The 25,115-nt window shown below is 55.6% G+C and overlaps 3 protein-coding genes across 12 annotated transcripts in view; 2 read left to right on the top strand and 1 right to left on the bottom strand.

Annotated features, from left to right (window-relative positions):
- Positions 1 to 250: 250 nt before the first annotated feature.
- CCDC63 (coiled-coil domain containing 63) lies at positions 251 to 8,600 on the top strand. Of its 4 annotated transcripts, none has more exons than XM_064392653.1 (12): positions 251 to 503; positions 890 to 932; positions 1,569 to 1,723; positions 2,120 to 2,309; positions 3,402 to 3,521; positions 4,002 to 4,183; positions 4,536 to 4,717; positions 5,372 to 5,580; positions 6,684 to 6,758; positions 7,179 to 7,350; positions 8,004 to 8,198; positions 8,369 to 8,600. In XM_064392653.1, the coding sequence occupies exons 2-12, from the start codon at positions 927 to 929 to the stop codon at positions 8,578 to 8,580; spliced, it is 1,698 nt and encodes a 565-aa protein (XP_064248723.1). In that variant the 5' UTR covers positions 251 to 503; positions 890 to 926; the 3' UTR covers positions 8,581 to 8,600. The 4 variants fall into 4 exon arrangements, with proteins under 4 accessions (XP_064248723.1, XP_064248722.1, XP_064248720.1 ...); XM_064392652.1 differs by having other exon boundaries at positions 849 to 932; XM_064392650.1 differs by having other exon boundaries at positions 252 to 503; positions 741 to 932.
- Positions 8,601 to 9,136: 536 nt separating this feature from the next.
- Positions 9,137 to 12,889, bottom strand: MYL2 (myosin light chain 2). Its single transcript, XM_064392654.1, has 7 exons — positions 12,671 to 12,889; positions 11,698 to 11,787; positions 11,297 to 11,372; positions 10,382 to 10,486; positions 9,639 to 9,714; positions 9,504 to 9,552; positions 9,137 to 9,384 (listed from the first exon to the last, which is right to left on the bottom strand). The coding sequence occupies exons 1-7, from the start codon at positions 12,671 to 12,673 to the stop codon at positions 9,286 to 9,288; spliced, it is 498 nt and encodes a 165-aa protein (XP_064248724.1). The 5' UTR covers positions 12,674 to 12,889; the 3' UTR covers positions 9,137 to 9,285.
- An 8,028-nt stretch (positions 12,890 to 20,917) lies between these two features.
- CUX2 (cut like homeobox 2) overlaps positions 20,918 to 25,115 on the top strand; it is a 62,926-nt gene continuing 58,728 nt past the window's right edge. For 3 of the 7 annotated variants that reach the window (XM_064392392.1, XM_064392391.1, XM_064392388.1), the window contains exon 1: positions 20,918 to 21,063. In XM_064392392.1, the coding sequence (XP_064248462.1) occupies positions 21,001 to 21,063 (63 nt within the window). In that variant the 5' untranslated portion in view covers positions 20,918 to 21,000. Of the gene's footprint in view, positions 21,064 to 21,216; positions 21,367 to 21,757; positions 21,827 to 25,115 lie in introns of those variants that run through there. The other 4 variants (XM_064392383.1, XM_064392389.1, XM_064392385.1 and 1 more) reach the window with 4 other exon arrangements.

Genomic DNA, 25,115 nt, shown 5'->3' with positions numbered 1-25,115 from the left:
TAATCCTGAAGCACTGCTGGGGATGGTGAGCCCCTGGCTGCTCCTGTTGGAGCAAAAGCTTCGAATGCCAGGTTATGGCTCAGTTCCAAATGAGGGTTTCTCCTTGCTGTGGACACGCAGCCAGGGAGATGCTGGAGCATGTGCTTCAGGGCTGGTTTTGGGGCACAGAAACCCCTTTGGTCCACGCAATGTGGGGTCCCAACAACCCCTTGCTTGGTCCACCACGGGGCACCATCCTCACTCCGTTGTGGTGATGCTGCCATGGCAACCATGGAACCTGGGGCAGTGCAGGGTGGGACTGGGACCAGTTCTCTTCTAGGTTCTTCCCTCTCCTGAGCTTCTTGCTGGAAATAGGAGCGGATCTTTGGCAAAACCTGATTGCCACCGTGGTTCTGTCTCCGGGCTGGAGAGGAACCCCAGTGCCCTGTGTGGGGCTGAGCAGTGTCAGGGACACAGGGACACCCAGGGGACTGCAGTGTGGTTGCTGGGGACCAGCTCTGGGGGTAAGGGCTGCAGGGTCCACTCCAGTGCCCTCGTGGCATCAGTGGGACAGGGGTGCTGCATCTCCAGGTGTTCTGCAGGCACAGGGTGGGGGGGACTGGCCTCGCTGGAATTTCTATGGAAACCCAGGTACTGAATGGGGTGGAATAGCTCAAACCATCTGTTCTTCCCCTACTTATAAAACTCGATAATTTCACGATGACATCACCAGAAATGCTCTCCTTTTATTCCTCTTGCAGCCATCTGTGATGGTTTCCTCATGTGCCAAGCACGCGAGCGGGTGCTGAGGGATGGGCAGGAGGACACAGCCACCCCATTACTCCTGTTTCATTTCTTCCCTTGGAAAGCAATCCTGTGCCTGCAGAGTTTCACTTGTTCCCTCCCCAAGGCGTCTACAGAGCAACCAGCAGAGTTAGACGGGGAAAATGAAGGTAAAACAGAAGGACAAACTAAAGCTGAGCTTCGCAGGGACTGTGGAGGATCTGCTGTGGGGATTTTACCTGTGAAAATACAAATCAGCAGTGGGAGCCAGGTTTGCTCCTGCCAGCAAGGTGCTGGGTAGCAGTGGGGCTGCTTCTCCTGTGCCAGGAATGAGGCCCTGGACTGAGATTTGGGTGTTGGGAGAGGCAGAGCTGGGGAATTGGAGTCAGCTGAGGACACGGGTGGTGGTGGGTCTAACTGCCTTCAGTGCTTGCCTGCTGGGCAGTTTCTCATCCAGAAGTCACCTTCTGATGGTCGGGGACAGGAGCAGTCCTGCTCCACTCCTGGGCAGCCAGCTGGGCTCATCCATGTCCCCAGAGCCAGACTCTGGTTCTCTGGACTCACGTGGTCCTCCCTGTTGTGCTGGGTGATAAAAGAGGTGACAACCTGCCATCACCTTCCTCTTCACTGGTGGAGGTCTCTCCCTGTCCTGGAATCAAGGTGCTGGCTCCAGCTCAGCCAGCACTGCGTGTTTTGGGTGGTGATGGATCCCAGGTGCCAGGGAGAGCTGGAGCTGCTGCTGCTCAGCTGCTGCCACTGCTGGCTGTGTTTGCTCGACTGACCAAACCCTCCCTTGTCTGTGGCAGAGGAGAGAAGCCTCAGCAGACCTGGACCTCCCTGAAAAGGACAAGGAAATAAGGGCTAAGGTGGATATCAGGCAGCTGCAGACCCATTTCCATCATGAAGCATACAAGAGGAAATTCTTCGATGCCGATATCTGGCGGCAGATGCAGGCTCAGGAGTGAGTACAGCTCTGCTTGGGGAGCTCCTCCATGCCAAAGTCACAGATTTATGGAATCCCACAGGCAGGAACACCTTCCACTATCCCAGGCTGCTCCAAGCCCTGTCCAGCCTGGCCTTAGACACCTCTAGGGATGGGGCAGCCACAGCTTCTCTGGGCACTCTGTGCCAGGGCCTCAGCACTGAGTAAAGAATTTCTTCCTAACATCTGATCCCAATCTCTCTTCTTTTAGCTTAAATCCATTCCCTCTTGTCCTATCACATCTGCCCATATGAAATGTTGCTCCTTCTCTTTTATAAAGAGATCTGGGGACCACAGAGCAGAGATGGGGAGGGGTAAGGACCTGCCCTGGCAGATGGGATGTGCTAAATGTCATTTGTTGTTCCATTTTCACAGAAAAGCAATAAATGATCTGAAGCAAGAACACAGACATGTGACATTAACTCTGAGCCAGATCTATTCACCGAGCAGCGTGTTGCTGGAAAACAGAAATCGTAGGAAGATCCAAAGCCTTTTGCAGACCAGAATGCAGAATGATGCCCTGATCAAAGACAGAAAAGCCCAGTTAGATGACCTGGCCAAGCAGGTGAGAACATCTGGACTGTTCTCTGCCTGAGCACAGCAGGCCAGAGTCACAGGGTGAGACCTGTGGCTGAAACTCCTCAGAGTAAAACACATTTAACTCAGGCCTTGGAATATTCCTCCTGGCAAGTGACACATGACAGTGACAAATAGAACCAGGCTCCCATTCAAGTCAGCAGTACTGACTGGAAAAGTGAGGTTGGACTCTCAGCCTTGTCCCACTGGTCCCTGCACCCCTGTGTGGTGGCCTGGGGCCACAAACAACCCTCTCCTTCTCCCTTCACTTTTTAAATTCTCCTGAAAAAGAGGTAAAACTGGAACAGTGCTGTCTGCGGGGTGGCAAACACAGGAACAGCAGCATCTGAGGGATGCCCCATCCCCTCTCCTGAGGACATCCTGCTTGGATTTGGGCAGGAGTGGGGTGGGAGGCCAAGGGAAAGGCGGGCTGTGGAAGTGACAGCTCCCTTCAGCACTGTTCTCAGAGCAGCTGCCCAAGCTGGACCCCAGGGAACGTGCTGGGATAGTTTGCCATTGCTGGAGGTGCTGCAGAGCTTTCCCAGCAGGGCTGGCTTTGTCAGGGATGAGAGCCCTGACTTGCCTGAGTCATCCCTCCCCCACCTGCCTCCTGCTCCGCTGTTCTCCAACTGCTTCACTCTTCCATGGATTTATTTCCTCTGGAAGCTCCCCACTTCTGGCAGAAGTGTTCCTCCACTCATTCCCAGGGAGGACTGCACAGGTCCCTGCCTGGCCAGCACAACTCCTCTACCAAAGCCCCGTCCTCATTGCCTCTTCCACTCTACAAAGTGCTGCTGTGCTGTGTTCAGCACCTGCTGGAGCTCCCTGCAAAAACAGCTGCACTTCCTTCATGACACACACAAAAAACCCGTTTCCAGTTACAGTTTATGTTTCTGTGTGCAGGGTGGGATCCTTTGGGATAAAAGCTGCTCCTATAACGGAGAGCTCATTAATGACACGGTTGCTGTAGTTCAGGTCAACAGAGGGGATTTTCTTTGGCTCTGTGTCCTGACACAAGTCCAGAATGCAGGGGTGGAGATCATACTTCCTGGGTTTTTTCCCTCTGTGTGTGTGTGTGCAGGTTGTAGAGCTGGAAAAAAAGATAGTGAAGCAAAGAGACACAAACTGGAGGGTGTTGGAAGCAAAGAGCCGCAAACACCTGCAGAAGAAGATTGAGTTACTGGAGATGCGTCTGAGTCATGTAAGGAAATGTTTGGGAGACTTTTGGAGAGCCTGTGTGGGGTCACACAAGGGCCTGGGTCCTTTCTGGTCAGGACAAAGCACAGTGGTGCAAATGTATTTGGTTGCCACAAGCTGCATGAAGCACCTGGCTTGTTCCCCTGGCCTGACCATTCCCAGAATGTCTCAAAGGCTCCTTCAGGCTTGGTGACCCAAATGCAGCACCTGTGCTGTGCCAGGAGGCCTGGAGGTCTGCACCTGCTTTGTGATCAAACTGGGCTGCCTGGAGCCACCTCACCTTGGACAAAGCCAGCTCCAGCTCTCTGTTGTGGTCAGCCTGGTCTTCTGTGGCCTTTCCCTCTCTCGGGGAGAAGGACAGCGCAGGGCCAGCTTCAAATCTCTTGGGCTGTGTTTGACCTTGCCCTGGTCGAGGTCTTTAAGCAGCAACCTGAACCCTCCCAGTCCCCCACCAGTTCCAGAGCTTTTGCTTGGCTCTCCCCAGGTCACTGTCCGTTACAACACCATCATGACCAGGAACAACAGGCTCCGGGAGGAGACGGCCAGCCTGCAGATCCAGAAAACCTTTTATGACAACTGCTACTGGAAGCTGGAGAAAAGTCTGGCTCAGCAGAACAAATTGCTGGATGCTGCTGTTGAGCAAGCCACAGAAGATTACGAGCAGTGGTACGCGGCCTTGTCAGCCCTCTGGGCAGAACTTGGGGCTGAGGGTGATGCCAGTGATGAGGGCTCAAATAGAGAGCCCAGCTGAGGCTTCAGAGAGAGGATCCACCACTCCCATCCAGGTCTGGGCGCTGAGGGTTGGGTGCCTGGTCAGTGTGGGGAGACTGGTACCTCCAGGGTGTTTAATTCCATCTGTCCTGGATGTTCCTTTGGCCGGGATGGGATGGGATGGAACCATGGGACTGCCCCATGGAGGAGCCTATTTTCTCTGAGTCCCACCTGAGCTGGGTACAAAGGTACAAACCCCCCCCAAAATCTGTGTTAGTGGCCGTGAATTCCCTCTGTTTGTGTGCAGGATGGAGGATCTGGGGCGGATCTCGGACATTCGGGACGTGCGCTGCAGAGAAACCATCCAGTACAACATCAGGCTGCTGGAGAGGAAGTGTGCCCTGCACCAGGAGACCAGGCTGAAGAACTTCTTCCTCAGCAAATGTGCAGACCTCTCTGTGTTGAAGGAACAGGCCAAAGAGAGAGAAGGTATCAGAGGAGGGTTTGTGGCACTGGGATCACAAACCCTAAGTCTGTGGAGATGATGGGGCTGGGCTGCTCGTGGTGGTTTGTAGAATTGCACCCCAAAGGCAGGAGGCCTGCCCTGCCCACAGCCTCCCCCACCCAACCTCCACCCTGCCAGCAGAAAGGCTGAACAGTGATAATGGAGTGGGACTGAGTGTCTTGGGGTGCCCTTGGGACAGGGAGCTGCTCCTGTGTGCAGCCATGGCTCCTTTTACCACAGAACAGGTTGGGTTGGAAAGGAGTCCTAAAACTCATCCAGTTCCACGCCCTCCATGGGCAGGGACAGCTTTCACTGTCCCAGGTTGATCCAAGCCCTGTCCAGCCTGGCCTTGGACATTCCAGGGATGGAGCAGCCACAGCTCCTCTGGGCAACCTGTGCCATGGCCTCACCACCCTCACCTTGCTAAAATCTAATCTAATCTGGTAATTCTATCCTCCTGGGAGGGATTCCATGGTGTTTGCTCCATTCCCATGACATCCTTGCTTGGTTTCCTGGTGGATGAGGCACCCTCTGCCCCTCCAGCACTGCTCCCTCCTGCCCCAGCCCTGCACCAAACCCCACAGCACTGTGGGGAAGGCTCTGCAAAGGGCAACCACGGCTCTCTGTCTCTTTCTCAGCCTTTGAGGCAGCTGAGAGAGCCAAAAGGAGCCAAAAGGAGAGCTATGAGGTGGCCTACAAGCGTCTGCTGGAGCTGTCGGACGGAGACATTGATGATTTCTTGGAGGACTTCCTTGAAAAGGACAGGAGATTCTTCATCCTCTTCAGCTACGCCATCAGGCTGAACGTCAGGAACGAGGGTCTCAGGCAGAGGATCCAGGCGATCCAGGTCTGCTCCTGGCCCTTCTCCCTTTCCACGTAGTGATTTTGGGTCAGGGTGGGCTGGTCCTCTCCCGAGTGTCCGGCATCACTGCCCACATCCAGCCACACAGGGAGGATTGGGGGGATGCAGAGGAGCAGCCGAACCCGTAACTCGGCTGGGTTCTCGGAGCTAAGCGTGTCTCAATGCTGCCACCGTGTACCCAGCAAAAATACTGCAGGGTCCCGGGGAGCCAGGAGCTGCCCGAACCCTGTGGGGCTGCCTGGAGGGGTCTCCATTTCCCTCGAGGTGTCCCTGTGATTTATTAAAAAAATACGGATATTGATCTAGAACATGTGATTTATTAAAAAATATGGATATTGATCTAGAACCTGTGATTAATTTAAAAATATGGATATTGATCTAGTACCGATATCCAGCTGTGATGAACAAAGACTCTCTAACAGTTTAAAGTTAGAAAGTTTGTGTTTATCGCAACGCTGGGCAGCTCCCAAGTACACACTGGAATTCACAGGTGATTACAGAGCCCTTTTAGCTATAGAAATATTGAATACCCAAAATACAAATACATATTCATAACTTTGGTGCATCCCATTCCCCACTTCGTATGCTAATTAATTCAAAAGCTATTAAGCATGTCGTTTGTTCCTTGAAATGGGTCTGCAGTCCCTTTCATGGGGAGGGGTCCCAAAATGAGGAATTAAATGGAGTCTTCCTTTTTCTGACCTTTCTATTTTTCAATGCAAATGTGACAAATGAACCCTTGGTAGAACTCCCATTCCCTGTCTTTAATTGGTTTCAGAACAGAGGAGGCCCACAATTGTCTTATGTTCCAAAAGCTTTTTGTCAGTTTCTATATTCTTCTTTATAAACCCAGCTAACCAAACATTGTGCTGACGAACAATCAATTATTAAACTACTAACTCTTGGGTTCATCAAGGCCTACCTATTTATTTTAATTAACCCCAATAAAGCTTATCTCTGACTAAAATCTTAGCTCCTGTAAAATTTCACAATTCCTCAAAGTTTGTGTTTCAGCTGCTCCCTGGGCTGTCCCAGCGGGGTCAGTGGGGTTCCATGGGCAGCCACTCCACGTGCTGCTGTTCCCACAGGATGACATGAATGCCATCAGAACGGAGCGGGAGCAGGCGGAGACAAGCTGCACCCACGTCGTGCAGGAGCTGGAGGTAGGGTGGCCGTGGATTCCCTCTGGAAAGGCAGCACGTCCCTGTCTGTGCCAGCACTCATTCCAGGGAGTCTGGTCCTGTAAATGCTGCTCTGGCTGCAGAGGTGTGGGCAGAAAGGGCCCTGCAAAGGTTTTGGCAGCTCCCAGGGCGTGGTGAGAGGGTGGCTGTGGGGCTGCTGCCAGCCCTGGGCCAGCATGGACAGCTGGGGGTCTTCAAGAAGTGTCTGGACACAATCCTGTGCCCTGTGCTCTGTGCTGACCCTGCTCGGGTAGAGGTTGGACCAGACCACCCTTTGTGGTCCCTTCCAACCTGACCCATGCTGGGATTCTGTCTCCAGACTGAAACTGGGCAGCACTGGGGTGGTGGGGCCAGCGAGGGGCTGGTGTGACACCTTTGTGACACAAAAACCTTTGCTGGTAGGCCAAAATAGCAGAGACCACCGAGGAAGCCAACAAGTATGAGAACAAATGCAAGGAGAGCAGCGAGCTCCTGGGACAGATCCAATCTCGCGTGGAGACCCTCTTGAAGAACATGGACTGTGACACTACAAAGATGGTGAAGCCTCTTGGGGACAGCTTGGTGCCAGTTTTTGGTAGGTCAGGGCTGCCCAACTTCCATGCCACATGCCCTGGGAAATCCTGTCCCCACCTGCTTGCACTGTGTTTAAATTGAGCTTTTGCTTTCCCCTGTCCCATCAGCCATGTTGCCCTAAAGTGAATTTGCAATGCCAAATTCCCAGTAAATTTGGGAGCTAATTTGGATTTTTAACATCCCAGTGGATCCCCAAACACTCAGTGTGGCTCTGGGTGCTGAAGTGCAATGGGGGTCAGCCTCTCCTCCCAGGCAGCCAGCAAGAGGACAAGGGGAATTGCACTAGGGAAGGTTCAGGTTGGATATTAGGAAAAATTTCTTCACTGAAATAGTGGTCAAGCATTGGAGCAGGCTTCCCAGGGAAGTGCTAAAGTCACCACCCTCAAAGTGTTCAAAAAACAAAGGGGATGTGGCACTTTGTGGTATGCTTTAACAGGCAGGGAATATTCAGGATGAAGTCAGACTTGATGATTTTGGGGCTCTGTTCCAACATTAATGACTCTGTGATTTTATGATCCCCTGACCCAGCCTTGGCCCCCTGACCCTGGGGGAGGGAAACCAGAGGATCCCCTGCTCTGCAGGCAGCCAGGGGTGGGTTTGGGCAGGGTCCTGCTGCAGGGACACTGCGGGACACTGTGGCTCCTCCCCACGCAGGTCCCGTGGAGGACAAGATCAAGGAGTTCCTGCTGAGGGAGTCCTTGCTGCGCTACACGTCCGTCGATCGCACCCAGCGCTCCCAGGCCTTCGTCAGCCCCCTCCAGGGAGCCTCCAAGCTCCTCTGGACCATGGACAGGTCCAAGCTCTGCCCACCTCCCCCAGACCTGGAGGAGACCGCTGAGCCCAAAACCGGTGAGCAGGGAGTGGGGAGAGAGGGGCCATGGCCGGGCAGGCGCTGCTCCCCAATCCCCCGTGGCTGCCACACGTCCTTCCCAGTCCATCCCCTCCACCCTGTCCTGCCCCACCGGGGTGTATGACACCTGTAGAACTCTGTGTTATGGGATGGCTGTTATCTTGGGCAGCGGAAGAGCCGCTGGGCCGGGATCAGCTGCGTGAGCTCGTTATCCAGAGGCAGCAGGAGGAGCTGAGCAGGCCCCCCAGCTCGGGCAGGAGGAGGAGGAGATTCACATCACCAGGGGTCAGGAGCCCATCAGGAACCAGGAGCCCCTCAGGGACCAGGAGCCCCTCAGGGACCAAGAGCCCACCAGGGACCAAGAGCCCACCAGGGAATTAAAGAAGCTGTTTCATTCTTGAGCTTCTGCATTCTGCACATCATTCCATCTTCCTTCTCTGGAAGGAGCCCAACACCTTGCACAGGCTTCAGAACCTCACCAGGTGATATTTTGGCATGGCCTCACCCACTGCTGACAGCACCCAGAGCCGGGGTGGGATCAGCTGCTCTAGCAGAGGGTGACATCCCTGTCACACGAGCCAAGGCACTCCCCACAGGCAGAGGTGCCAATCCTGCTCCGTGCCCGAGGGCAGGGCGGGCAGGGGGGATGCAGGGGATGAGTGTGCTCATGGGGGGTTCCCTGCTAAGCTGGCAGAAGCTGACAACTCCCTGCTGCCTAAAGGAAAATTGAGCTCAGTGCTGGCCCTGGGCTGTGGCACAGGGGATGGGCACAGCCCAGTGTGGAACTGGTTTGGGGCTGGGAGTGGGAGACTGGAGGACACATGAGGGTGACGTGCAGTAGGTCAGGGGTGCTGAGGCCAGCAGGGTCTGGAAGGATCTGAGGGTTCCCACGGGGCACACCACACAAGCCCAAGCACTGCTCACACCAGCAGCTGGGTTTCCTCTTGCCAAAAGGCCTTTTAATGTGAATGCCATTCCCGTGCCAAATTCCCAGGCACATGCCTCTCCAGGGGAAGAGGAAAGGGAACCCCCGTGTGACCTAGGGAGAGGTGAACTTGCAGTGCCAGCCCCAGCCCTGAGCCTGGGCTAGTCCTTCTCTTCACCATGAGTAATGACATGGACCAGGTTCTTGTAGTCCAGGTTGCCAGACATGTCCGGAGGGAAGGCAGCAAACATCTGATCGATCTGCCAGGGAAGAGCAGTGAGAAAAGGTGGCATGGGAGGGGTTTGGGACCGGGCTGGGAGGAGGGATGGGGTCTGTTGGGATGGAGGGAGGCTGGCAGAAGGTGGGAAAGTGATCATACCTCTTCCTGGGAAAACCTCTCCCCCTGTGTCATCAGCATTTCTTTGATGCTGTAAACGAGAGAGCGCGGTGAGCACTGGGCAGGTCCTCATGGGGACACCCCATCACTCCCTGCCCCAGCTACCCCTGCACTCACTAGGCAGATTTCAGGCCTTTCCCCTCTGGATCAAACACCTTGAATGCATTCAGGATCGTCTCCTCTGGGTCGGCACCTGTAGGTGACAAAGCCATGATTTGAGATTTGATTCCTATTGGAGATGGTAAAGTAAGAAACCAACTGCAGCCTCCTGCTTCTCCCAGCCTCGGGGGCAAAACGGGGGGCAGACTGGAAAGTGGGACCCCTGCAGGAATGCAGACCTGCAGCTGGAGGCTCGAGTGAAGCTGGTGGGGTGTGGGGAGCAGCCGTGGTGTGAGCACAGAGCAGGCGGTGCCGCCGCTCCGGCACCCGGCGTTTATCTAATCTTTGGAGCGTATTTATAGAGCTCCAGGCACAGCCCCTGGGGCCCTGCAGTCTCTTGGAGATCGGCAGGAGGCTGCATTCCTCGGGTTGAGTACGTGATTCAGGGTACAGCCAGATGGGATGATGGGTCAAAGTCTGGCTGTAGGCAGGGGGGGCCAATTTTGGCGCTGCTGCTGTCAGCAGGCTCAGAGGTGCTGCAAGAACTGTCCCCTCTTCCTATGGGACAGCAGCAGCAGCACAGCCATTTGGGTTTTGTGAATGGCTGGGGAAACTGAGGCACGGAGACCATCTCATACCCCCCAACAGTTTGGGGAGACGTGGGATAAGATCTCTGGCCCCAGGGATGGTTGGTATTGCAAATCCATTTTGGGGCATAGGAATGGCACTGAGCACTCCCAGCTCCCCAGGTGCCCTCTCACCCTTGAGCTTCTCCCCAAACATGGTGAGGAACACGGTGAAGTTGATGGGGCCCGGTGCCTCCTTTATCATCTCATCGATCTCCTCGTTCTTCACATTCAGGCGCCCTGGGGAGAGCAGCTATGGGTCAGCCATGGATCCAGGTCCTGCTCTGCGTGTTGGGGGTTAAAAATACACACCACAGAACCCTTCCCTGTGGAACTTTCCCCCACTGGAGGGAAATAGCACATTCCTGGGAGACATCTCTGACCAGGAATGGAGGTAGCAGCAGTGAGGTGAGAGAATCATCTCCAGCTCTGGCTTCTCAGGCTCCAGGATCACAGAAAAGAGGGATGAAAGGACTCAGCTGTGCTGTTTCCGTGCCTCACTTCCCCATGGATCAGCCCCTTTTAAGCCCCCTTGGAATATGTTTTGGGTCAAGACCACCAGCACTGGGGCTCTCCCTGTTCCCCAGCACCAAAACCAAACAGGATTGAACATCTACAACATTTTTCCCGAGGCTGGGTTGTCCTTGGAACTCCGTTGCTGATTCATGCTGACCTCTGATGGCAGAGCCAAGCTGGCAGTGTCACAGCCTCCCACAAATCCCCCAAATCCCCTGAATGCCCACATACCCCGGGATGCCGTGGGATGGGCACAGCCAGGTGCTCCTAGGCACGGAAAAGGCAGGGAGTGTTTGGCTGTGTAATCCAGGAGCTGGCTCCAGTGCCAAGGGGATAAACCAGAGCTGCTGGGGGATCACCCGCGAGGGATCTCCCAGCTGACAGGCTTGGGTTTGGATCAGGAGGTTTTTGGCAAAATGGGAGGTCTGGTGGATGATGGGGGCTTGGTTAAACGCCCCACCCCTCCTTGTTTCTCAATTAACAGGTCCAACATTGGCAAAGCTGGGGAGGGCAGGCTGCTAAAGCTGGGCTCACCAAGGGCAGCAAAGGTGTCTCTCAGATCTGCCTTGTCGATGAAGCCGTCCCGGTTCTGATCCATGATGGTGAACGCCTGCAAGCACAGGAGCAGGGCAGGGAGCACAGGGAAAGGGAGAATTGCCAGCCTTTGCAAAGGCTTCAGCACCTTTCTCCTTCTCCCTTCAGCTTGGATGGGATAAAGGCATTTTGAGCCCTCCCGGGAAGGGCTCTGTGGGTCTCACTCACCCTAATCCCACACATTGTCACTGAGTTGTTATTCTCACTTTTAAAATAAAACCACCCAAAACCAGGCCTGCTGCCTCCTGGTGTGAGCCAGCTGTCACTTGAGAGCACCAAGGAAAGAGCTGAAGGTCACATCACGTCAAGGACCCTCGGTCCTTCCCACCAAAGCCACCTACCTCTTTGAATTCCTGGATCTGCGCCTGCTCAAACATGGAGAAAACATTGGAATTGGCGCCTTCAATCCTCTTCTTGGCTTTCTTGGGTGCCTGCAGGAGTCCAGGTATGTATCACTAGCTCACTGGCTTTTGTGGGGTGAAATAAAAGCGTGGAAGTGCCCTGTTCTTACTCATGACTCCTTGGTGGGAGCTCTGGGCTGGGGCTCTCTTCCCTGGGAGCTTGGGAGTTTCTCCCTGCAGCTCTGGGATGCTGAGGGGCATTCAGATTCCTGCTTAAATTTCAGCTCCTGGTGAATTTAGCCAAATAGATCCAAGGAAAGATGAGGAGTGAAATCACTTCTCCCACTGGCAGGTAAAAGGGTCAGCTCTGGGGTGAGACATCCCCGCTGGAGCCCTGGTTTTGGGAGCACTGCTGAGGTTGCACATAAGGGCTGTGGCCAGTCAGTGCTTCTCTACCCTGCTGTGCAGATATTAAAATATGGCTTAATTAAAAATCTGCCTCCTCCTGCACCGAGGCTTGAACCAAGCAGAAATGGGTCAATGTGTGTTTTAAAGAGGACTGAAGGGCCCCTCACTGTCCCACCCAGCCCATTATCCCTCATCCCAGCGCCTCTCCTGCAGCCGTTTCCTCTCATGGGGGTCTGTCAGGAGCAGGATTTTGGGGGCACAAAATGGCCCTTCCTCTCACTGCATCAAGGAAGGGGAAAGGAAAAAAAAATGGCATTTGGATCCTAAAATCATCTGCACTCGTTTGAAAGCTCTGCTGGCATGGGAGACACCTCTGCTCCCTGTGAGGTGCTGCTGATCCACCCGGGTGCTCCCCAGTTTCCTCACCCCCTTTCCAAGGCAGACAAAACCCTCGGCCCCCAACTCCTTGTTGCCTCCTTTGCACCCTGACCATTAAAACTATTCTGGTGAAAAATCAAATTAATTTTATCTCTTCCTGCTGGAGCTTTGGGCTCTCAGTACTCACCATGGCTTCTCTCAGCCGCCGATGTCACTGCGAGGGGTGTCCCAGAGGCACTCCCTCACTCCCCCCGGCTGGAACAATAAATACACCCCCCTCGGGGCTAAAAATAGCCCCATGCCCACTTTTGGCTGTAATAGGTAATTTGGCCGCCCCCAACCCTGTTGTCTCTGCCTTTCCCCGTCCCTCTCTCTCTAATCTGGAATAGCAGCTTGTTGTTGTCACCGGCTGACGTGACATGTGAGCCCGGGAGGGTTTCAAGGTTAACGAAGTGCCGGGTGGCCCCAGCTCCCACACCGGGGATGCTGACCCGGGACTGCTCGGGGACAATCCCACCTGCCTTTGTCACTCGGGCTGGCGCCGGGCTTGTCCCCTGCGCTGGGACACGCCGGGAGGGGTCGGCCCCAGGGGACCCCCCGCTAGAGCCCCCCAAGCCTCGGGACGTGGATGTTTCTCCTCGGTGCTTCCAGGCGGTTTTTGGAGCCACATCGCAGCGCTGGCACAGCCGGGAGCAGCTCGGCTCCGGCCCCCCGGCCTTGGATCGCCTCCCTTGGGATGCTCCAGGAACAGGAGCAGCTGCCTGGTCACCCAGCCTGTGGCCGAGCGGGGACATCGCGCTGCAGCTCCATCCCACAGCCCCATTCCGCAGCCCCATCCCACAGCTCCATCCCACAGCCCCATCCCACAGCCCCATTCCGCAGCCCCATCCCACAGCTCCATCCCGCATCCCCATCCCACAGCCCCATCCCACATCCCCATCCCGCATCCCCATCCCACAGCCCCATCCCGCATCCCCATCCCACAGCCCCATCCCGCATCCCCATCCCGCATCCCCATCCCGCAGTCCCATCCCACATCCCCATCCCGCATTCCCATCCCGCATTCCCATCCCGCATTCCCGTCCCGCAGCCCGCGGCGGGGCCGGAGGCGGATGCTGAGCTGCCCCAGAGCCGGGCAGGCACGAAGAGCTCCTCTGTCATGTGTCACCCCCACTGAGGCACCTGTCACCCACTTAAGCCAAGCATTCGCTCGCCCTGGTCCCGGTGGGACACACACATTTAACTCTCCCGTTTCCGGGGGACACATCCTGCGGGGTGACGCTCGCACTGCCCGGGCTCTGGCTCAGCATTCCTGCAGAAAGAGCCAAGGAACCCACGGGCAGCAATCCCACAAAACCTCTCCCATGTGTTTGTGGAGCAGGGCTCGCGGCTGCCGGGACCGGGCGGTTCCCTTTGTCTCCAGCCTGTCCATTTTATCCCCCCCTCCCTCCCGCCTTGGCGGGATGAGGCTGGAGGAGGATTCACGGGCATGCTGGGGTGGGAATGGTGCTGCCATGAGCCCCCCAAGCTCTGCGGTGCCATGGCCGTGACCCGGTGGCCCCGCTGCCCGGCATTGTCCCCTCCGCATGCCGAGGATGGCGAGGTGGGCGAGCAGGGAGGGCTGGGAACAAAAGGGATTGTGAAACCGGATCCCTGGAACTCCGAGCTCTGCCCAGACGCTGCCCTTGTTCTGCCGGAGGTCACAAATATCGTGTTTAATCCCTGGCACTCGCCGCCCGGCTGCCACGGCCGTGCCAGAGAGGATGGCATTACGGGGAGGATTTCAGCAGGCGATTTCAGTGGGGAAGTGTGTAGGGAAAAGTGCCTGTGGAGGGGAAAAACTCCTGATCCGGGATGACCATCTCGTCTGGATGGAGCTGCAGCTCAGGGAAAGGATTTCAGGATGTGTTTTGAGGTCTGAGTGAGCAAAAAGGGCAGGAGAAGGAGCCGCGGAGGCAGAGCTGGGGCCAGGAGCAGCCCCGGGCACAGCCGGGGATGAGCGGGATCAATCTCGGCACGGATGTCCCTCGTCCCGCCAAGTTCAGCTGGATTCATCGTCCAGCCGAGCCCAATTACCTTAATTTGTGGCATTAAGGAAAAATCCATAAGCATCAGGGAAGCGATGTGTGGTGGTTTCACAGGACTGGCCACGGAGCCACCGGCACTGCCTGGGCTCTGCCTGTCCCTGTCCCCAGCTCCGTGTCCCTGCTGGGGCACGGCACAGCAGGAAACCCTGGAGCTGTGGAGGTCTCCTAGAATGTTATTTTTCCAGGAACAACCATTTTTGCCCACCCAGCCTGGAAGAAAGCAGATCTGTGTCTCTCCCTGGTGTCGCCCAGGCTGTGGTTGGGGTGGTGAAGGGTCAGGGTGCAGAGGGTGGCACAGAAACCTGGGATGGGCATGGGGTGCAGATGGCTGCCAGGGTTTCTGCTGTGGTTTGTAAGACGTTGCATCTGCTCCACTGCTCACTTCTTGCTGTCAGCTGAAATCCTCTGTGCTGCACGGGCCAGATCCTGCTCTCCCCTGAGGATCCTGCTCCTGCCTCCAGGCACATCACATCCTTCTCCTCCTCTGGATATCGGGGGGCTTGTTGGCCCCCAGGAAAACCTGAGTGCTTTAAATGTGTCTGTATGCACAGACCTGCCTCTGGAGCCCCGTAGTGAACAAAAGAGCTGTGGGAAGTGGCTGCAGCCTGTGAATGGATGTCAAGGAATAACACACGGATCTGTGCCACGGCAAAATCAAGCATCGTCCCTTCTTATCTGCAAAAGAGCCTGTGTTTTACATGAAAAAGCCTTTCTAATTAATAGGCCAGCCCCTCTTGAGCTCGATAAAAAATGGAGTCAAAAGGATTTGATTAACCCCTGCTCTGTGCTCTGCCTGAGCCAGCCCGGGCCTGGCGGGGCTGATAACGGCTCCGTGTCCCGGGATCCCGGCAGCATCCCGCTACCCCCGAGCCCCAGCACCCTCAGAACCGGTCTGGGGGTGTCCAGCCCCCCTCAGAGGGCCGGGATGCTCCAGAGAAGGCTCGTGCAGCTGCTCACTCCGTGCCTGCTCCTTATGAATATCCTTTGCTCCAGCCGGTGTTTTTTTTTTTCTGTGATCAGGCACATTTGACTAAACTAATACATATGTATACACTCCCATCCAAACCAATGTAAATTACCTCTGACCAATACGTTTTCCCAGGAAATCAATGCATTTTAACACTGGATAATATTTATGAAATTGAATTCTTTTTTATTGAAGCTAATGCAATTCCCTTCTGTTTTATGCATTTTTATTAAACTAATGCATTTTAAATTAAACTGTTGTATATTAACTACAATGGCTGTGGGTACTTACAGTAAAGTAATATATGTTTGCTGAAATCAATACATATTCCAAACCTGGGAATTTCCAGTTAACAAGGCTATATCAAATATAACAAATGCATGTACCTGCTTAATTTGATGCTTATATACAACTGGCTGCTATATTTGTTTATTGGTAATGATTATTTTAAAGGGGGAAAGCATATTAAAGATAGAAAGATAGATTCCTGCTGGGAGCTGCAGTTGGAAGCTGCCAGAGGTGGTCACTCCATCCCTGATGCTCGAATTGGGGAGGGTGGAGGTGACCCACAGGCTCTGGTGCTGGCTGGAATTCATCTCCTCTGCCACAGCTGATTTCTGTGCCCTCTGTCCCATCCCTGAACCTCAGTTCCCGTTGTGTGAGGGTTTGGGGACATCCTTCCCTTGCCCACCACACTCCCCACTGCTCCTTTCTGCCAGCAGCACCTCAGGAGCTTTCAGGGGGTTTTACCCCTCTCCCCTCGGTGTGTAGAAGATTTCCTGTGTAGCAGCTCATTCCGGGCAGATCTGATGCTGCAGCTTTGCCTTGGAAAGTTACAGCACCGTGGTGATGGCCGGGAGGGTTTGCCCAGCTCGGGAATTTGGGGAAGAGCTGCCACCGGCCTGGCAGAGCCGGGGATGGGGATGGGGACAGACAATTCCTGAGCTCTGGCCTGTCCCAGGGATGGGGATGGGGACAGACAATTCCTGAGCTCTGGCCTGTCCCGGGGATGGGGATGGGGACAGACAATTCCTGAGCTCTGGCCTGTCCCAGGGATGGGGATGGGGACAGACAATTCCTGAGCTCTGGCCTGTCCCAGGGATGGGGATGGGGATGGGGACAGACAATTCCTGAGCTCTGGCGTGTCCCGGGGATGGGGATGAGGACAGACAATTCCTGAGCTCTGGCGTGTCCCGGGGATGGGGATGAGGACAGACAGTTCCTGAGCTCTGGCCTGTCCCGGGGCTGTGTCCTGTGCTGAGAACAGGGTGCGGCCCCGGGGGGAGGCGCTGCCCTGGCCCCCCGAGCCGCAGCATTGACAGGAAAGCCGCAAACAGCAGCGTTATCTGCCCTGAGCGCGCCAGCTCATCTGGGCTGAGCAATAAAAGAGGAAAATTAATTAAAGAGCATGTGCTAATTGCGGGGGAAACGCGCGTGTGGGCACACTCCCCGCACATCCTGGGAACCCGTGGGCAGCAAGGGCTGGGGCCGGGCACAGCGCAGCCATGTGGGGCACCCGAGGGGCGCTGCCACCCCCCGAGGTGCCTCACCTGCACTCCTGTGCCGCTCTTGTCCCTTTGGCCCCCCTCAAAGTGTCCTCTCAGTGTCCCCCCCGTGTCCCCCCCTTGTCCCCTCGTGTGGTCTCGTGTCCTTTCGTGTTCCCTCGTGTTCTATCGTGTCCCCTCGTGTCCCCCCGTGTCCCCCCCGTGTCCCCTCGTGTCCCACCCGTGTCCCCCCGTGTCCCACCCGTGTCCCCCCGTGTCCCCGGCCCGGCCGGCGGGGACGCGCTGCAGTTCCCGTGGTGGCCGCCAGGTGGCGACGTCGTAGCGGGCGCTGCCCGGTCCCGGCGGGAGAGGAGAGAGGGATTGGGAAAGGGATTGGGGAAAGGGATTGGGGAAAGGGATTGGGGAAAGGGATTGGGGAAAGGGATTGGGGAAAGGGATTGGGGAAAGGATTGGGGAAAGGGATTGGGAAAGGGATTGGGAAAGGGATTGGGAAAGGGATTGGGGAAAGGGATTGGGGAAAGGGATTAGGAAAGGGATTGGGGAAAGGGATTAGGAAAGGGATTGGGGAAAGGGATTGGGGAAAGGGATTGGGGAAAGGGATTGGGGAAGGGATTGGGAAAGGGATTGGGAAAGGGATTGGGAAAGGGATTGGGGAAAGGGATTGGGGAAAGGGATTGGGGAAAGGGATTGGGGAAAGGGATTGGGAAAAGGGATTGGGAAAGGGATTGGGGAAAGGGATTGGGGAAAGGGATTGGGGAAAGGGATTGGGAAAAGGGATTGGGGAAAGGGATTGGGAAAAGGGATTGGGAAAGGGATTGGGGAAAGGGATTGGGAAAAGGGATTGGGAAAGGGATTGGGGAAGGGGATTGGGAAAGGGATTGGGAAAGGGATTGGGAAAGGGATTGGGGAAAGGGATTGGGAAAGGGATTGGGGAAAGGGATTGGGGAAAGGGATTGGGAAAGGGATTGGGGAAAGGGATTGGGAAAGGGATTGGGAAAGGGATCGGGGAAAGGGATGGGAAAAGGGATTGGGAAAGGGATTGGGGAAGGGATTGGGAAAGGGATTGGGGAAGGGGATTGGGGAAAGGAACTAGGGAAAGGGATTAGGAAAGGGATTGGGGAAAGGGATTAGGAAAGGGATTGGGGAAAGGGATGGGGAAAGGGATTGGGAAAGGGATTGGGAAAGGGATTGGGGAAAGGGATTGGGGAAAGGGATTGGGGAAAGGGATTGGGGAAAGGGATGGGAAAAGGGATGGGGAAAGGGATTGGGCAGCACGATCTCTGCCAGGGCTTCTGGGACCTGCTGGGGGACAGCTGGGAGGGGTGGCACAGGATGGGGACAGAGCTCTGCAGCGGCTGTCGGGGTGTCCACGAGGGATGTGCCCAGGGCTGCAGCTGGGCCTGAGCTCCTGGGCAGCCCCAGGGCCTCACACGTCCCTGCTTTCTCCATGGCACTGCTGGAGGCTCCTGGCGTCCCTCTGCCCATCCTTGGGACAAGGTGACCGAGCAAGCTCCCAGTCAGCACTGGGTCACCATCAGACTGGTCACCATCAGACTGGTCACCACCACCACTCTCACTGCCAGCATCGCCCTCGACTGCCTAATGGGGCCAGATCACTGCACAAAGGAGTTACATGGATCACAAACAGGCAGGAAGGCAGGAATAAATTAATGCCTGGAATGGGAGTGTGCTGAAATCCTTTTTTCCCCCTTTTTTCCTTTTTTTTTTTTTTTTTTTTTTTTTTTTTGTTAAAGTACACAGAAAAGCCCCTTCCGTATTTTAATTAAAAGCCTTTCAGGAGAGGAGGCAAGGGGCTGCCATTTACAACGGGCTATTGTCAGGCACACAAAGCAAACGGGGCTGGAGACAAACTGATTTATTAACCTGCGCCTCGCAGCGCTCCCCGGGGTGGGTGAGCCCCCCGTGCAGGGGGGGTGGCAGCACTGGGGTCCCCCTGCTCTCCCCAGGGTGCTCCAGGGCCATGGGGCAGCACCCGAGGGGGCACAGGGGACACGGCTGGTTCGTGCCACCCCGCAGCTCTCCGTCCCTCCAGGTGGCACAGGGTGCAGTCCCTCTCCTCTTCCTCACTGCTCCCATTGATTTATTAATGATTTGGCCAAACAGAAACATTCCTCCAAAGCCCGCAATTTAATTTGCTCACCAAAGATGCCAAGTTAGTTTTATTCCTGATTTATGAGCAGGCTCCTGTGCTCCCTGGGCAGCAGAGCAGGGCAGTGATTTATGGGGGTGAGATCAGCTTTGTGGGTGCAGGGGGAAGGCCCCTGCCCGGGACCTGTCCTGGTGGTGCCCAACAGCAGACCCCAGGACCATGAACAGACTGGGCAATCCCTGTTGCTGGCACGGGAGGGACCAGCTGTGCCCCCAGCAAAGACCACGCATCCCACCTGGGCTCACTGACCCATCCATGAGCAAACCTCCCCGTGGCCCTGAGGGAGCTATGGAAATGAATTCCCACTGGGATCTCCCCTTGCAGGGCCTCTGCTCCCACCCCCAGCTAATTACAGCCTCATTAACCCACAGGTAAAGCAGCTTCCTGGCACCGCCAGCAGCCCCAACCTCATTACAAATCCCAATGACTCCCAGAGGTTTCCACTCCCTGATTTTTATGATTTGGGGGATATGGGGATCTGTTTATAGCACTTGGGTCACCAGAACAAAGTTGGAGTTTGACCTGTGTGCCCTCAAGCAGCAGCAGCACCTGGGCACTCATGTTTGGGGTCTCAGAGCATCTGTGGAATTTGCTGTTGATGCCACCAGGGTTGGGATTTCAGCTCTCTCAGCATTTTCATCCGGGGTTCCCCAGTTCCAGGCAACGTGCTTGCTGCAGGACCATAAGAAGGATTTGCCCCTTTTCCAGCCAGCTCTGAAGGCAGGGAAGATGCTGGTGCAGGGCTCACAGGAGGATCCAGGCTCGCTCCCTCACAAACTGCCTCCACTCCTGCAAATCTTTCTTTGAACTTTGATTTTCTGTTCACTTGTTCTTCTGCCTGAGGCGTTTTGCGATTGCGGGATTGTGAGCGGCTCTGAGTTTCTCTGAGTGGAAGAGATGAGAAGAACAAGATCATTTCCTTGCTGATCGTGCTACAGTGTGGGGCCAAGGTCACTTTGCGTGTCTGCCTCGCCCTTTTGGACACTTTTCCCGGCCCAGGAGCAGACCTGTCCCTGTGAGAGCTGGAAGCACCTGCAGGGCAGGGTGCAGTTTGAAGGGTGTCCCTTTCCTTCGGTGTCTTCTGAACTCAAACTCTGCTTTTTTGGTGGAATCCCTGCAAAACGCAGGGACCAGCAGCGGGGTGATACCCGGGCAGTGAGGGGCTGCTTCCCCCCAGCTTTGTGCAGAGAGAGGCTCCAGCAGCGCAGGATTTGCTGCAGCAAGGAGAGTTTTAGGAGCAGTCAAGGACTACAAGCGACCACTTGGTTGGATGCTTCAGAGCCGCCGATAAATTAAAAATACAGCCCTAAACCAACCCGAATTCGGGGTATTTGCGAATTTGGGGTTTTGTGGCTGTGGAACGCTGGGGGCGTGTTTGCTGTAGCCATTCCCAGCAGGTCAAAGGTGCAGGAAGGGTCAGATCAGGCGGAAAAAAAAAAAAAACAAAACCAAACAAACCTGGAAAAGTTTAACCGGCGGCTTCCGCCTGGGGATTTTTTCCAGCTAAAACCCTTAAATTGCCCGGAAAAAAAAACCAAAAAAAACCAAAAAAAACCCCAAAAGAGACATCACCGGGGGGACTCCGCGCCCCTTCCCTCAGACCCTCAGGGGGGTGTCCAGGAGCCGCATCGGGGGGCGATGCTCGGGGGTGGCCCGGGGGGGGACAGGGGTGTTGCAGGCGGGTTCCCCGTCCCTCCTCCCGGCGGGGCCGCCCCCGGGGGAGGCGGGCGGGCAGCGGGCGGCCCCCCCGTCCCTCCGCGCCCCTCCGCGCCACCGGGCTCCCCCAAGATGGCCGCCGACGTGGGATCGATGTGTCGATACCGGACACGGTTTGATGCCCGCCGGCTCCAGGTCGGTGGCGGCGGCGGCGGGCGGGAGGGGAGGGAGGGAGGGAGGGATGGGGGCGGCCGCCCGGATCACTCCCCCCCCCCCCTCACCCTCCATCTCCCCGTCGCTCCCTCCCTCCCTCTCCCCCCGCGCCCGCCCCCCTCCCTCCGCCCGCCCTTCCCCATCGATAGGTATCAGAAATTGATCCCCGCCGCCGCCGCTCTTTGTTCGGCGCCGCCCGCCCGGCAGCCTGGAGCGGAGCATGGAGCAGCGCTAGCGGCGATGGAGCCGCGATGGAGCCCCGGCCCCCGCCCCGCCGCCCCCGAGGTGACAGCGGGGCCGGGGGGCGGCCGCCGCTCCGCCCCGGCGGGAGGGAGGGAGGGAGCGAGCGAGGAAGAGGAGGGAGGGAAGTTGCGCGGGATGAAGTTGCGGGGAGCGCGGCCGCCCCGCCAAGTTTCTGGCGGTGCCCGCCCGCCGAGCGGAGCCGCAGGTGCCCGCGGGCTGCCCGGTGCGCCCCGCGGCGGGGCCGGCTCCGTGCCCGCCGCCCCCGGCGGAGCCGCGCGGCTGCCGTGATGGATGCGGGGATGCAGGAGCGGGGCTGCCCGGAGCCCCGCCGCCCTGCCATTGTTATCCGGGGCCGGTGTGCGGGGCTCGGCCAGCGCTGAGCGCCGGGAAGGCGGTCGGTACCGGGGATGGATGCGGCAGGGGGGCGGCAGCTCCTTTGTGGCTCCGGGCAGGTCGCGGCCGCCGTATCCCACCGTGGTGCCCTCGCTCTGTGAAATTCCCGGTAAGTCCTTTGTTACCGTGCGCGGGCGAAGGTTGCCAGGGGCTGCTGACAGTTTGTGACCTTAAATACGCACCTTAAATGGGAGGTGGGTAATTAACACAATGGCTCTCCCAACATAATGGGATGAAAACCCAACCTGGAGCCGCTACAACAGCCGAAACGCGCATTTCCATGGATATTAAATGGGTTTATCCCTGTAGGATATTCCGGAGTTTAAAATGCAGCGTGCTTCGGAGGGGAGTAAACAAATTGAAATGCGATTTATGGGGCTCCGGTGCTGGATCAACAGTTCCAGCATTTAATGCATTTTGGCTTTTAAGCAGATTACGTGCCGCATCTGCGCTCCGCGACCCGGAAAGTACCGCAGGTACCGCGGCCGGTGGGTTTGCCATGACTGCTCAGGTCTGGCATTGTGGCCGGGGAGGGATTACGGCTCCAAGCGCCTCGGATACAAAAGCTAAATCGCGCTAATGACTTTTCCTGCGTGCGCGCAGAGCCTTTATTTGAAAGATAAATATTGGCGGCTACTTTGCCGTGGGTCCGTCGGGGGCGAACTTTGCCGGAGGGAGAGGTGGGCAGGGAGGTGGCGGCTCTCCTTCCTTCCTCTATTCCTTCCTCCCTTCCTCCCTCCCTTCGCTGCCCGCCGTTCCGCCTGGCCGGTGCCGGTTCCACCCAGGCTGGGCGCGGAGCTGGAGAGGGAGCAGTGGGGATTGACTTCTGTCCAGGCAGCAGTTCTGCCGGGATCGCGCTGGGAAAGGTGACCTTGTGCCAGCTTGGCCTAATGCCCTCCATTAAGAAAAAACAAAAAAAAAAAAAGAAAAGAAAACAAGAGGGGAAATAAAAAAAAAAAAAAAAGGAAGGCAAGCAATCAATTTATAATTCTTCCAAGAGCTTTTTCCTATTTTTTTTTCCCCCTTCTTTTTTAATGGATGTGTCTGAGCAGCTCTGGTGGCCTGGGGCTGGCCGGGAATGGCAGAGTTTGAGCCGCCCTGATGAATGGTGGGCATATGGAAAACACAGGGATGATGTGCGAGTCGGCAGCGCTCGGATCGAAGCGGCGCTGAGCCCTTTTACGGCAGAGAGTCGCGGAAATGAGGAGAGATAAAATTCTATCAAAGATAATGCCAGATGTATTTCACCGGGTTATGAGATTGGTTTATTGCGTGCATTAGTAATGCAGTATTTTTTTACAGCTTTCTTGTGTGTGATAGCCAGAGCGGGATTCATTCCTTCGTGGGGTTTTTTGGGGTTTAATTTGCTTGGGGTTTATTGCGTTCTGGTTGGCACCGTGTGGATTTATGGGATGCTCTCTGCTCTGGATGCTGCTCCAATCCAACCCGCTCTGCGTTTAAACAGCAAAAAAATGGGCAAGAGTTTTGAGCTGCTGGTTTGGGGTAATAAATACAACGGGCGAGCAAGAGCGATTAGAGCCATCTTTTATAAATGTCTTCACATCTCATTATGCAGATGAGCTCTGGCTACACGGCTCCAAGCCTTTGGTTCTCGTCAAATAAAATGTTCTTGGGTTGATTTCCCGGAATGCAAATGCTCCCTCCTCGTGCAGGAGTTGGGCAGAAACTTCGGCGGCTCTGCCGGATGGAGGAGAGCCGGGAGCCTCGGAGCCTGCTCTGCTTGATGAAATGTGTTTGCTGTCTAAAGTTTAGGGGAGAAGGAGAGGAAAAAAAAAAATACACAACTGTGGATGTGATTAAAATATTATAACCTTATGATATTCTGAAGTGCATAAATTTTACATATCAGCTACAGAGGGAGTTTAGACATCCATTAAATGATATGACAGCTTGACTTATCTAAATGTGCATCATTTAACAATGTGTCAAAATTCTGCTTTATATAGACGACAGCAGTAAATAAGCTATCAGTCCTCTTGGCTGGAGCTTAATTCCTGGAGCTTGGACTAATAAACTTAGCTGCATTCTTGTGGAGCAGCAGGATAAACCTGGGGGGAGGCTGAGGTGCTTCTGGGGCTGTGGATGGGGGAGCTTCACCTCTGCAAATGCCCCTGGGGCTCTGGGTTTTTGGGGCTCTTATGGAGAGACTGGTGGGACATTCCAGTTTGGTCCAGCACCCAGCACCTTCCATCCCCATCCCTGCTGGGTGGCTGTGGTCACTGTGCCCAAGGGAAAGCGTGGGGAGCCCAAGGAGGCTCTGGGTGCCCCCATCTCAGAGGGATTTTTGTCTTTCCAAGCTGAAATCTCCAGGTTTGTGGAAGTGCATCCGATGCCCGGGGCTGGCTGAGAAGCCTTGTGAGGTTGGGGAGTGCAGCTTGTGCTTTGCAGTGGCTCCAGCTGCTCCTGGTGCAGCGGGGCGTGGGGAGCGCTGGCTGTGGAATCATCTGGTTGGAACAATTAATCTGAATTTGGGCCGGGGCCTCGCAGATGTCTGTCTCATGGCTGGCTTGGCTGCTGTCTGATGGCTGTGTGCTCCTCCTGGCAGCTCCCCTTGACCACAGCTCTTCAGGTGGGCTCTCCTGCAGGGCTGTGCCCTCTTGGTGGGGACACAAGTGATGCTTCTGTCCTTCACCCAGCAGCTCTGTGCCCTTAGGGATCCGGGGCTGGAAATGCAGCTGCCCCCAAGGAGGTGCAGCTGAGCTGCTCACTGAAATGTAGCTGATGCCCCAGCATCAACAAGTTCAAACCTGGGTCACAGGAGAGCTCAGGTGTCCTGGAATGTCACTGTCATTGACCACCTCGTGGTGTCCCTTCCTCTGTGCCTCCACTGCAGCTCCCTCCTTGGGGCAGCCTGAGGTGACAATCCATCCCTCCCCCCAAATCTTCCATCAATACCTGATATTTCTACTATTTCCAGTTCATATGTGAGGAGATGGGCCGTGCTTCTGGTCCCACCTGCTCTGGGGTCAGTATTGAGCATCACTGGAAAGTCAGACTGAAGTTCCTGAAGTGAAATCTGATTTTTTTTTCTTTTAATATTTTTTTTTTCCTGGCTGAATAATTGAGATGCTGCCAGACAAGAAGAGCTGCAGAAAATGAGAGTTTATCTTTAGCACCACACTTCTCACTTTAGAAACTGGTGACCCCAATTCCAGCCTGGAGAGTGACTTCTTCCCTAATTAATAAATCCATTAATTAATTGTGTGCGTGCTGCAGCCCATTAGAGATGTACATGCTGGCCTCCTGATCCAGTTTAGTGGATTGTCTCTGTGGCCTTGGAAGCAGGGGGGGAAAAAGAGGGATTGTGACCATGAGGCAGCTAGGGAACAGGGATGGAAACATAATTTGATTTTTGTGGGACTGCAGGGATGAGCACA

This window comes from Passer domesticus, chromosome 17 (genome assembly GCF_036417665.1).
Source record: "Passer domesticus isolate bPasDom1 chromosome 17, bPasDom1.hap1, whole genome shotgun sequence".
NCBI classification, from domain to species: domain Eukaryota; kingdom Metazoa; phylum Chordata; class Aves; order Passeriformes; family Passeridae; genus Passer; species Passer domesticus.
The sequence above is the reverse complement of the archived record's forward strand: the minus strand, read 5'-3'. Positions and strand labels throughout refer to the sequence as shown.